Source organism: Branchiostoma belcheri, unplaced genomic scaffold, assembly GCF_001625305.1.
Source record: "Branchiostoma belcheri isolate BF01 breed outbred unplaced genomic scaffold, Haploidv18h27 scaffold94, whole genome shotgun sequence".
Taxonomy (NCBI): domain Eukaryota; kingdom Metazoa; phylum Chordata; class Leptocardii; order Amphioxiformes; family Branchiostomatidae; genus Branchiostoma; species Branchiostoma belcheri.
In genome coordinates, this window is record NW_017804620.1 from 590,451 (window position 1) to 603,895 (window position 13,445).

General features: G+C 39.7%; 2 protein-coding genes across 2 annotated transcripts in view; one reads left to right on the forward strand and one right to left on the reverse strand.

The window, feature by feature from the left end:
- Nucleotides 1–2,701, reverse strand: part of LOC109461613 (U3 small nucleolar RNA-associated protein 15 homolog) — a 7,285-nt gene extending 4,584 nt beyond the window's left edge. Inside the window, exons 1-3 of the mRNA XM_019757991.1 lie at nucleotides 2,476–2,701; nucleotides 1,769–1,933; nucleotides 1,107–1,285 (exon numbers count right to left, since the gene is read on the reverse strand). Of these exons, the coding sequence (XP_019613550.1) occupies nucleotides 1,107–1,285; nucleotides 1,769–1,933; nucleotides 2,476–2,681 (550 nt within the window). The 5' untranslated portion in view covers nucleotides 2,682–2,701. The remainder of the gene's footprint in view (nucleotides 1–1,106; nucleotides 1,286–1,768; nucleotides 1,934–2,475) is intronic.
- Nucleotides 2,702–2,774: 73 nt separating this feature from the next.
- LOC109461584 (N-chimaerin-like) overlaps nucleotides 2,775–13,445 on the forward strand; it is a 44,376-nt gene continuing 33,705 nt past the window's right edge. Inside the window, exons 1-2 of the mRNA XM_019757963.1 lie at nucleotides 2,775–2,872; nucleotides 9,214–9,276. Coding sequence (XP_019613522.1) covers nucleotides 2,860–2,872; nucleotides 9,214–9,276 — 76 coding nt within the window. The 5' untranslated portion in view covers nucleotides 2,775–2,859. The remainder of the gene's footprint in view (nucleotides 2,873–9,213; nucleotides 9,277–13,445) is intronic.

Consider the following 13,445-nt stretch of genomic DNA (forward strand, 5'->3'; position numbering starts at 1 on the left):
CCCATATACACATGCACCTGGGTGGAGTGAGAATGAAATGAAGTACTACTAGTAAGGTGCTATTAGATCTTTAAGGACTTAAGAATTAAGGACAAAAGAAGTGAGGGAAGCTGTTTGAAGTTGGACTTGTGTGCCTTTTCCACAAGGACACGAGTCAAGCTAAGAATGCCGTGCCACTGGAGCTAAAACCATACCTTAGAGATTTGATCCTGTGTTCACTCTAAGTCATTGGTGCCAAACAAGTCATAAATTAATGTAGATTTTGCAATAACAACGCCTCAAAATACTGATTAAAAGGCCAGATATGGAACAACCCTAAATTTTGCTAATAATGATTTCCATACACTTATATTTACAGAATACTGTTTACACAGTTGAGCCTGTGCAAATAAACGTGGTACACATGATGTAATATTTCAAGAGCAGTGTTCATGTTTTAACAAACTAACCAGACATTATGCCAAAAAACAGTTACTCAAGCAACTGGATATGATTTTGAAAACGTCAGACGTTTCAGCTAGTATCCACTAGCTTTCGTCAGTGACTGAGAGACCAGAGGGGAAAGCAGGTTTATATACACAACCTGTTGATTGATATGCAAATAAAGTGAAGACAATTTTTTGGAAGTCGAAAAAGGAACAAAAGTCAGACAAGTCAAGACAAGATGATGCAAATTAGTCTGAAAGCTCCTGTTATACAGGACAGGAGCTTAAGTGTTGTCTGTCCTCGGGGCTGGGAGTGCCAAATCCCAAGTGCCAGAAAGATCGACCCGTAGCCCCCCTGCTTTCCCCTCTGGTCTCTCAGTCACTGACGAAAGCTAGTGGATACTAGCTGAAACGTCTGACGTTTTCAAAATCATATCCAGTTGCTTGAGTAACTGTTTTTTGGCATATCGTATTACCTGGATGCCTAACCTTCATCGACGTATAATGAGAAATACATACCAGTGATCCACATGTCAGCAGAGGTTTTGCAGACCGCGAGAGACCGTACATAGTCCTGGTGTCCGGTGAGAGTGTGTACTGTCTCTCTTTATCCAGAATAGAGTATAGTAATAGCAAAGCAGAGCACATGTATAGCAGAGAAAAGAAATGAGAACTACATACCAGTAATCCACATGTCAGCAGAGGTTTTGCAGACCGCGAGAGACCGTACATAGTCCTGGTGTCCGGTGAGTGTGTGTACGGCCTCTCCTGTAGCAAGGTCCCAGAGTCGGGTGGACTTGTCATCCGATGCTGATACAACTCGGACCTTGTCTGAGCTGAAACATGTGGCATGGACAGACCTGGACACGGAAAGATACATCACGGTCACAATACTGTCACATTGTGTCAATGTTTCACAAACTATGACGAAAAAAAAAGAGGAAAGGAAAGTGATGTTGATCCAGTTTTAGCTCACTGAATAGCTAATCTCCCACTGGTCGTGACAGACAGACAGACAGACGCTTATAATTTACAGTCAGCATTTATAGGTTCAGTATACTGGGGAAATTCCTAGAGGTCTTTTCGGCAAGTGCAATGAACTGTGGACCACGGCTTAACATCCCAACCTAGCTATAGGGACTGCGGCCCTTTACAGTAGTGTGCATGTCGGGTGAGCAACAACAGCTGGGATTCGAACTCCCAACCATCTTGGTCCAGAGCAGACACAAACACACACACACAGACAACAGAACAAGACCAATATTTTCAGACTTGAGACAGTGGCAATGTAGTTAAGTATCATATTTGCATACTCGGGACAGCTCACAGAGTGTATACCTCACCTGGTGTGCCCAGTGAAAGTTCTCAGGCTGGTTTTGGTCTCCAGGTGGAACACTCTCACCAGCCCCTCATCGCCGCCGGCAACCAGCAGTTCCCCGTCGCTACGGTAACGGGCGCTGTGAGCCGCCGCCTTGAACCTGGTCAGAACCTTCTCAACCTTGTTTGTTCTGAAAAAAATAAATAAAAATGTGTTAAGTCACAAGATGCACTCTCTGTCTTGGCTTGGCTTCGTTGTTCGTCATCCGTTGCACAAGATGCATTACATAGCATAAGGTACTAGCCTAATCTAACTACATCATGAAAGTTCATCTGTGTTGGTACTAGTAGTTGCATGTTTAGAATTAGAGTTAAAACTTAAGATCCAATACAAAAAAATCACATTTTAGTTGTCCCGTCCTAAAATTGAGTGGTCAGAGGCCATCGGGACATTAATTAAGAGCCGGCCCTGTACATGTACGTTCTTTAGATACCCAGAAATTATCCAGAACCGTGTACTACTTTCAGTGCAGTATTTAACCAAGGAAGTACAAAGAAATAATAAAAAAAAATATAAAATAAAAAATACATAATATTCGTCAATATAACAGTATCATAATGCAGCTATCGTGGTACTCAAGCAAAGTTATATACTGTAGTACTAGTATCAGCCATAGAGTACGGGCAGAAACTACTGTATATAAAAAGTATGGTGGGGAGGGGGGCGCCTCACCTAGAGTTGTAGATTTGCACCCGATCGCTAGCGGTGACTGCAAACGAGTGCGGCTCCACCGGACAAAAATCCACGCACGACACCGCTCCATATTCCTTCACGGTCACAGGGAACTCGAAATTACCCCAATAAGCCGCGTCTGGGGTCTGTTTTTTGCCAACACGTGGGGCAGAAATCGCATGCGTCTGCTTGAAGGAGGCCGCCATCTTGGGTCAGTCGTGTTCGGTGAACTTCCACCTTTGACCTCCGTGGGTGACGACAACACACACACAGGCAGGGCGGAATTCGAACGTGGGAAAGAGAAAGTACCTTCACATCTGTTGTCGTTTTGGCGGGTTTTCTTTATTTTCTGCAAGCTGGACGGTTAAAGACGACTTAAGAACGATGGCGGAAAGTGGTAAGTGGAGTTTGAACCTTTGTTTGCAAATTTTAGAGGTCTAGGTTGTCATTCTTAGAGTAGAGTAGAGTAGAGTTGATTCATGCCGGGTAGGAGTCCTGCTCCAATTTGGGCCGCTCTTCAGTTTACTGACTTCTCTGGACGTAGTGGGTGGTCCAAAGCTCTATAATTGTAGACGACCGGGTGTGTTTCCATATACTCGTCAAACCTCTTCTTGAAACTGTTTACACTAGGCGCCATAACTACCTCCCCAGGAAGCTCATTCCACCAGCTTGCCGTTCTATTTGTAAAGAAGTGTAGGCGCATATTTGTTTTTGCCTGCGTCCTCTTTATTTTCAGGTGATGACCTCTAGTTCTCTTCTCTGTTGTTATTGGTAGTAGACATGCTGTATTGTACATCCCGTGTGTGTATTTATAAACGTTGATCATGTCACCCCTCAATCTCCTGTAGACCAGGGTAGGTAGTTTTAGTTTCTTGAGCCTCTCTGTGTATGAAAGATCCTGCAGGCCTGGTACTCTCTTTGTCGCTCGCTTCTGTACTTTCTCTAGTTCTGTAGCGAGTTTCCAAGTATGTGGGGACCAAATGGGGGCTCCGTACTCTAAGTGAGGACGGATAATGGTCTTGTAAAGAATGAGAAACATTTCTAAGTCCATGTGTACAAATGTTCTCCATGTTAGCCCCATTATTTGGTTTGCTTTTTTTACAATAGTTGTTATATGATTGGCAAAGCCCAAGTCTCTGTCTACTAGGATTCCCAGGTCTTTCTCTTCTGAGGAAACCTTCAGGGATATAGGTAAGGGGTTGTTGTTTTCGGACATGTTATAAGTGAAGTTCGGGTGGCCACTACCAACCCTCAGGACCGTACATTTATCAGGGTGGAATTTGAGTTGCCACTTGTCGGCCCATTTTTGTAGACTAGACAAGTCTTGTTGTAGAGCTTCACAGTTTCGTACTTGTGGTACTGGTCTAAACAACTTTGTGTCGTCCGCAAACAATTTCAGAGAACAGTTTACCACTTCTGGCATGTCATTCACGTAGATAGTAAACAAGACCGGACCTAAAACACTGCCCTGTGGGACTCCGCTGTAGACTTCTCCCCATCTAGAGCTGCTTTCATTGATGCATACTTTCTGTTTTCGGTTCTGTAAAAAGGATGAAATCCACTTAAGAAGGTTTCCTTTGATCCCATAACTTTCTATTTTGTTCAGAAGTCTTTTGATCGGGACCGAGTCGAATGCCTTGCGAAAGTCCGTGTAAATTATGTCCACTGGTTGACCTTCATCTATCCAGGTTGACCAGCTTTCCAGGCATTCTAGGATTTGGGTGACTGTTGACCTCCCAGGGAGGAATCCATGTTGTTGACTTGTGAAGAGGTTGTTGTCTGTCATATGCCTTATGATTTCATCCCTGATTATACCCTCCAACAGTTTCCCAATCACAGACGTTAAACATACCGGTCTGTAATTACTGGGGTTCTTTTTGCACCCTTTCTTGTATATTGGTGAGATGGTACCAGTTTTTCCACTCCGTTGGGAGTTTCCCCTCTCTTAAGGCTTCTGAAGAGTATGCTCAGTGGTGAGCAAGTATCGCCAATTCCTTTAGCTACTCTGGGGTGTATTTTGTCTGGTCCCATGGCTTTGTTTTGATTTAACTTCTTCAGTCTTTTATTAATTTCTTCGGGACTTGTTTCAATGTCAGTTAGCTCTTCTTTGTAGTCCTTATGCTCTAGTGTTGGGATATCTTGCATGTTTTCTTTCGTAAATGTACTGATAAAGAAGTTGTTTAGTATTTCTGCCTTTTCTTCGTCTGTCTTGGCAATTTCATCACCGTCCTTTAAGTCCGGGATATTGTCTCTTGTTTTGGACTTTTTGTTTACGTACTTCCAAAATAATTTGGTATTACCCTTAATGTTCATAGCCACTTCTTTCTCATGTCTTTTGGCCGCCTTCCTTGATGCCCATCGTGCCTGATTTCGTGCTTTTGTGTATTTAATGTAGTCTTCTCTCTTTCCAGATTGAGTATACTTTTCCAAGCTTTCTGTTTATTCTTCATTTTCGCTATTGTTTGACTGTCAGTCCATGATTAGCCTTCTCCTTCTATTTGAGGATTTGACTTTGGGTACATTCTTGTGAACTGTATCTTTCAAGGTTTTGGAAAACACGACCCAACTCTCTTCAATATCCAGTTCCTGGAGTGTTTCATTCCAATCCTTATTTAAATCTTCTTTCATATTTTCATAGGAGCCTTTGTGGTATTGAAAGATTTCTCTTCTCTCATTTCTTTTCTTTGCATAGCATTTGAAAGTCCACCTTAGCACTGCATGGTCACTTTTTCCTACTGGTGGTAACATTGTCACCGAGTCAATCATTCCCTTCTCGTTCGTGAAGACCAGGTCTAGTACATTGCTTTCCTGGTTTATTTGGTGTCTTGTTGCAAAGTCCACATGCTGGTATAAGTATGCGTCCCTAGTAGCCTCTAGGAATTTTGCCGGCTTCACAGTTAGGTGAGTAGATTGAGCCGTCTCCATTGGCCCATAGGATTTTTGGGTAGTTAAAATCCCCGGCTATTAATATGTGCGAATAGCCCTGGATATTGCGTATGATGCTATTTAGACTATGATTGTTTTCGACAGATGAGTTCGGGCTTCTGTAGATCCCCAGAATTAATAGTCTGTCATTTTGTTCAGCGTCATCTCCACTGAAATCACTTCTGAGACATGACCCTGAGCTGAACCCAGTTTCTCTGCTTCCATAGAGTTGTAGGCATCTTTCACGTGGATGGACACGCCCCTCACACCTCCTGTATCAGCATTTGTAAATAGGTTAAACCCCGGAATATGCAGATCTACTTTTGTCATTTTATATCTTGAGTTTTTTGGGTTCGTCTCGGTTGTGATAATAATGTCAGGTTGCTGTTCATCAATAATAGCGCAGAATTCATGTTTTTTATTTGTGATACAATCAATGTTTGTGTAGATAACCTTCAGCTGCTTTCCCCCATCTATTCTTGTGCGGTATTTAGACCTTCATTCTATTTCATTGTTCGGAAAAAATAAATAAACAATGTGTGATTTTAAGTTTTGTTCCTGTTTCTGTTTTCAGTTGGTGTGTTTTTTCTGTATGGTTTGTTTTTGCGTTGTTTTTAGGTGTTCAATGAAGTCTTAGTTTGGGAGGTATTCATTTCTTTATACCTAATACTAGTAATAGTATGTTACGATGTTATAAAGGCATTCATTTGCTTAACCCTAACCCTTATTCTTTATGAAGATACATGTTGCAGCCATCCATCCATCCATCCATCCAACCAACCCCTCTATCCATCCCTCCCTCCATCCATCCATCCCTCCATTCCCCCATCCCTCCATCCCTCCCTCCATCCATCCCTCCCTCCATCCATCCATCCATCCATCCCTCCATCCATCCCTCCATCCATCCACCCATCCATCCATCTAACCAACCATCCTTCCATCCATCCCTCCATCCATCCATCCATCCATCCATCCATCCCTCCATCCATCCACCCATCCATCCATCCATCCATCCAACCAACCATCCTTCCATCCATCCATCCATCCCTCCATCCTTCCTTCCATCCATCCATCCATCCATCCATCCATCCATCCATCCATCCATCCATCCATCCATCCATCCATCCATCCATCCATCCATCCATCCATCCATCCATCCATCCATCCATCCATCTAACCAACCAACCAACCAACCAACCAACCAACCAACCAACCAACCAACCAACCAACCAACCAACCAACCAACCAACCAACCATCCTTCCATCTATTCATCCATCCATCCATTAATTGAAACAAACTTGTGCGATAATTAAAAAGGTAAATTACACAAAAAGGTCTCATAATTTTGCCCCATGACCTTCAGCTAGTGTAGGATTATTTCTGGCGACAGCATAGGGCAAAGGTCATGTACCAGCTGTTAAACTTCCGCCCGCAGTCACTTCCCTTGGAAATATGATACTGCTGTTTTGGAATGTACCACTTTTCCTCTAGGGGGAAGTTGTTACTGTCTTTTCTGCATTGTCTTTCAATGCTGTAAATTCAAATTGTTTAATAGCTGCAAGTATGAACCTTTATTGCACAGTATTTGTGACAAGTAGATCGCATGGAAAGTTACCAAACCATTTTACATACACGTAATGCCAATGTATCTTACGTACTTGTATAAAGCAAAAAAAAAAAAAAAAAAGCTTAAATGACTGTACTGAAAAACTCATACTTTGAAAACTTGTGATGTATTCTCAAAATGTGAAAAATTGTTTCAGCAGTGAGGCTTGTTCCTTTATATAGATTTTCAGGATGTTTCTTGCATAAAACAATCTCTCTTACTAGTTTGTAAAATGCAAAATGTCGACAATAAAAGGATGATATTCTGTAATTACATTTGCTAGGATCTGTACCCAAATAACCTCCCAAGTTTCGCTTCAGTGCATCCCTTAATTATATTCCCTAAGATGAGGGCTTACCAATTTGTACAGTTTGCTTTCAGGGATTTACAAGTCCCAAAGCCACGGTTGTCAGCTGTGTCAGGGCTGGAAATCCTTTTTTCCCTGTATACCTGCACCGGTGCAGGTAGCATTGAAAATTACCACACTCACACTCATCAGTGACTATGCAGGATTAGATTATACTGCTGCTGTTGTCCCTGCCACAGGGGTTGGCAGCAGTCGGCTAGTAGTACTGGTCTTCACACTGCACCTCCAGGCAGCCCTGTCCAGTTAAGGTTAACACCGGCAAGGCCGTACTCTCTATTGTCCTTCCTGACACAGTCTTTGTCCACGTCTTTTTAGGTCTTCGCCGACCTCTACTGCTAGGCAGTTCTAATTTCTACACCAGACAAATTTTACCTGCACCTCTCGGACAAGGAAGTATGGATCATACTCAAAACTGTTGAAAAACCATTGCCATTTACTCTTTTACACTTCATTCAAAATGTAGGTGGTATTGACATGTTTGTATTACCAGTCAATAAACAAATAATTGTACAAATACAGTACATCAGGGCCTGTGCAGGTTAGATGCAGGTAGACGTGAGCAGGCCTCAAAATTTTGTGAGAAATACCTGCACAGCTCCAGTTTTACCTGCACTAACCTGCAGCTGCATATGCAGGTAGAATTTTGAGCCCTGCTTTACGAAAGCAGGTTTTACAATTAGATTCATGTGATTCTGGCTCGGAGCAGGCGGCAAATTTCATCACTCCTCAGAAAGCTGCAGTGACAGAATTTAATTTGTCTGCTTCTAGCATAGAAGTCTGGACGCATCCATTCAAGTACAGTTATACTTCAGTTGGGTGGGGTTAATAAAACGTTTTTAATTTAAAATTTAGTTCTTAATTAGCAGTCTTACCCCTTTTTATGTGTAACTGCTCCATTTTTGTAAGTTTATGATAAACTATTGAAAGTTTGTCATGCCATAATTGTTGTTTATTTGTAAGAAAATGTGTGCTTTTGTGGTTTACCCCTCAATGATATTGTTCAGTGCCATGAAATGTTTATGCAATTTGTGAATGGTCACGTACACATGATTTCAGGTGCCTTGTATTGTAAAGACACTATATTTTCAAGTAGCATTACATCATAAAATAAAGGACTGTTTGTACATTCAGGTTGATATTTTCTAGACAACAAAATAAATTTTATACATTTACAAAAAGAACAAGAAAAGATGGTTAGTGTTTATAATATTTGTATGATCACCATTTTTACATACAGCCATGCCATATATACATATTTATGTATTCCTGTCAATATTTCCACCCCTACGAGGGAGAAATGGTACAATCCACATGTTGGATAATTGATTTGAATTGAGCTCAGTCCCTGTATCAGATCACAGTCAGTGCTCAGTCACTCACTGAGTGAGGCGTGCTCATTATTTTCCTGGATCTGTGAATAGTTTCATCAGGTTGGTAAGTCACTGAGTAAAGTAGCTCTTTTTTTTACACATTTACCAAGAGTGTTTTATTCACAGAATTGACATCTGTCAGTCACCTTCCTCAGGGTAATTCGGACTGGTTCACATTGCACTGCAGCACCTCTGTATGTTTGTGCCCACATTTTAGATACATTTCCCTGTAACTTACAGTTAACAGTGCACGTATATATTATGTGTAGATATGTAAATATACACTGTATTTTATGTTTGGGAATGCATCTATACATGTATGTATAGCTGAATAATTGTAATAAACTGTGAATAAAACACTAAGTTGGTGGTGTAAAAGAGCTTCTTTACTATGTATTTTCCCGGAATTTGATGTATATTCCTGTAACTGAACTTCCTGGACACTGTTGTTATTTCCTTATTTGTGCAGCTGAAGCTGACTCAGAAGCAGACATGGACTCAGACTACGAACCACCACCATGGAAGTCATACCGTGAGTACATGCCTGAATTTTTACTTAATGTAAATGTGTACATACATTGTACTCTCTTCACACAGAATCAGTTTAATTTACATTGTATAGTGATAGGAGCTGTTTGTCTGTCTACATAAGTCTGTTGGCCAGTCAGTCATTAATAATAATAATATTAGTCTGCTGTACTATCGTCTTTTCCATGCATCTGAATTTTTACTTTGTTAAGTTAAACGTATATGATACAATGTACTCTCTCACTCACTCACACTCAGTCAGACCCATACATGTACAATGTAGCTGTAATGTAGGGACAGTCTGTCTGTTCACATACTAACAAGTATTTAAATTCGTTGGCCAGTAGTTCATTGCAATTGGCCAGTCTGGTCAACTGGACTGTCGCCTTTTATTTATTTTTCAACATATCTGAATTTTTACTTTGTTAATGTATACTGTACATACTCACTCACTCACTCACTCACTCACTCACTCACTCACTCACTCACTCACTCACTCACTCACTCACTCACTCACTCACACTCAGTCAGTCCCAGTCACCCAGCTATAACTAAGCCGCAGTCTGTCTTTCCACATATTTAAGTATGTTATAAATTAGTCAGTCATTTGTTAACAAGTACATGTATATTGTCATCATGGCTTGGCTTGGCTTGCAAAGTACATTGAATAGCAATGTATGTTGTCATACATGTATGTATACAAAACTGTACATAGTCAATAACAACAGGGTAAGCTCACTTGTTAATTTATGACAATCATTGCAGTTCCCTGTTTAAGTAAAACCATTGCTTAATATGTTCAACTTTGCCTTTTTCTTTAGTTTTAGATAAAGTATTATAATAATAATGATATTCACATGTTGTGTATGTATACACCACACTATATGTATATAGTACAGTACTATGCAGACAATTCACATTATGCAGAGACTAATTTTATGGCCTGTTTTTGTTTTGAAGGCCAAGGGTTGTAAACATATTGATATATCCCCTGGCACATTTTTTTCATCTCTTTAGCGAATAAGGTCTTCAACTTACATCTGTTTACTAGTTTTTGCTTTATCAACTATGTGCAGAGTTTATTACAGTGCTTTTTTTCACATAATATCATATTATACTATTTATAGGTGCCTAGCTTGATTTTATACTGGGAAGTAATATATGATAACTTTGCTCCAAGAATGTACTGTATGATACAGAAATCTGAGCTATAAATACATAGATTTACCATATTTTCCTACAGATAAATATCTAGAACCGTTGTAGCATTATCTAGATATACATGTAGATAATCCCCTACGTCAAGTTGGAATTATAATGTAAATCCCTTTCCTGATGATCATGATTCACACAAAGACTACAAATGCAGAAACCATGTCAGCCTTAAGCCCAGTGAGACAGTGGGTCTTTCTCAGCTCAGTACTGATTGAAATGGTCTGATTTCCAACAATGACTCACTGGTGGCTCAGTTGTATAGCGAGAGAAATTGCATTTTTGTTATCTGTTTGCCTATCATAATATTGCTAATGCAGCTTGACTTGGTTGTTCTTGCTGGTTAGATATAATGCTTATCTGTACAGTCACTGTGGTGGGAAGTTTCAGTAGAAAGTTGGATAATATAAAAACTGACTTGCAAAATTGGATTTTGTCATCCGTTAGCCTATGATAATTGCTAACGCAGCTTGGCTTGGTTGTTTTTTTGTAAAAGGCTATTGCTACTTTCTCACCATACGGTTTAGTGTCTGTTGTTCCCTGACTTCCAAGGTTTAAAATTAAAGACATGCTTGCACAACAATATACATGTACTTCAAGGCTTGTTGGCAGCTAGCCACTTGTCTCTATCCTGTGGGTTGATTTTATGTACAAATCATTAATGTAGGTTTAAGTGGTGGAACTTCTACCTTACATTGTCAGTCCATTTCTTCTTATTGTCAATCCATTATTGCTAGATATTATAAAGATTATAATGTTACATACATTGATGGTGGGATTTATTTAGTTTCAGCTTAGGAAGTTGGAAATCTTTGATTTCTTGGTAATATAAAGAAGTTTTATTGCAAATTCGTGCCCGTAGGCTAATTGCAAATCATAAACATACAACAGTATTGAAACAGAGTATATTATTATACAATCTACATGATGTAAGGTAGTTGACTAAAACTATAGCTATTTGGTGTTGGTATAAATTATTAAGTCTTGACTACAATTGACATTGTACATGTAGCAAATTTAAAGTGGTGGCAATTGGTTGAACAAATTATGTATCTTTACTCTGATTTCTTGTGATGTTACTAACATTTATATTTATCGATTGATTGATCTTAAAAACAGTTGGGTGGTACCTTCAGTTTAGTAGCCCAATACAGGCTTTAAGTATTGGTCTTGCTTCTCAGTAATGTATAATGGACAAAAGACAAATTGTTCAGTTGTGTGAAACCGACAAGACACACCGCTGAGGTCAAGTTCCTTCTCGACTTTCAACAATAACCCAGTTACATGCAGGGATGGGTGATTTTATCTGCACTAAAACCATATCAGCTGTCACAAAGCATTTTAACATGGGACAATGGTGGGGTATTGGGGTATCTGTATCTGTATAGCTGGTATAACTGCCCTCGGCATAACACACCAGCTTCTGTATCTGTATAGCCGGTATTACCGCCCTTCGGCGTAACACACCAGCTTCTGTATTTTGTATAGCCGGTATAACCGCCCTTCGGAGTAACACACCAGCTTCACAGGCACGCGGCGCGGCGGCAGCTAGCTATATCACAACGAACGGCTTGTTACACTCAATCTTTGCACATTTGATTGCAGGAGTTGTTTAAAGCTTTCTAGTGATGATGCCCCAACTGTGCTTAGTGGCAACGAGTTTCAGTCTACGATCATTTCTGGGGAAATACAAGTTTTTGAACACCTCAATTCTTGATTTCAAGATAACTCTGATATTTGAAGGCATGACTGTAAGTATCCTGCTGAGGCCCAAGAGGTCCTGGGTTCGAATCCTGCCTCATGCCACCAATCTTGTGCCCTTGGGAATTCACTTTACACGACTTTTCCCACTAACTCGAGTAAAAATGAGTATAATTGTCTGTCCTGTATTTGTTTTTATGTGCGGGACACAACACCAGCAACAGCTGCCTGTGTCCCACGTGTATTGCACTGTTACAATTTCAATAAATCAGATCAAATCAGTTGAAGGTTTAACGACTATGCACACAATGCCTGGCATTAGTGAACCAGTTATGGATTAAGATGGTCATATAATGTACAGCTATCATAATTATCAATTATATCATAAATATTAGATATCAACAAGATTTTAACATTAGTAAATTTCATCGGGGAACAATTTACAAGATTAGTTATGATTGATATTTTGGTGTTGGTATAAATTATTAATTTCAATCATCAAAAGATTGACCACTAATTACCGAAAAACTGTCCTATCATGAGACCTTATCTTTTGTCATATACTAGTACCAAGCAGGTTTAAAATCAAAACCCTCCTTGCAAGCTAGTACAAATACAGCATTACATGTAAATATACATTTTAGATAAAATAAATTAAAGATTTTTTAGTTATCATATATTATAAAACTTGTGTTAGTACACATATATATCTATCCAAAGGAAACTTTTATATTATATATATTGACAATCACTTAGCATTGCATTGTGAAGTTTTCTTTGTATTATGATACATGTAGATGAAGGCAGATGCTGAAAAGCAATTATATGTGTTAGAAGTGGTTTTGCCTTGGGCTAAAACTTTAGCTGGAAAATCAATTATCCAAAAACACCAGCAGTGCAAAAGTGATTTATCTATGATGTTGTCACTTTCAAATTGATCCATTCCATAATCAGATTTCTGAATTAGAATTTCTCTCTCTGCTGTCTGAGCCTGAGTTACTAGGTTGTGGATGTAGGCAATGTGGTAACCATGAGTAATGTTTAAATGTTAGTATGCTGCTTATATATACAATGTCTATACATAATAAAACAAACTGGCCTTGACATGTACTTTTATGCATGTAGTGCCCCAAATTTCAAGTGAGGCCATTCCAATTTGATTCACTGGCTCTTGGAGTTTAGAACATGTCAAATGCTACATGGATGGATTGTTATGAGGTTTGGTATGTGGTTAGATTTTGATAGGTATTAAAGAAATGT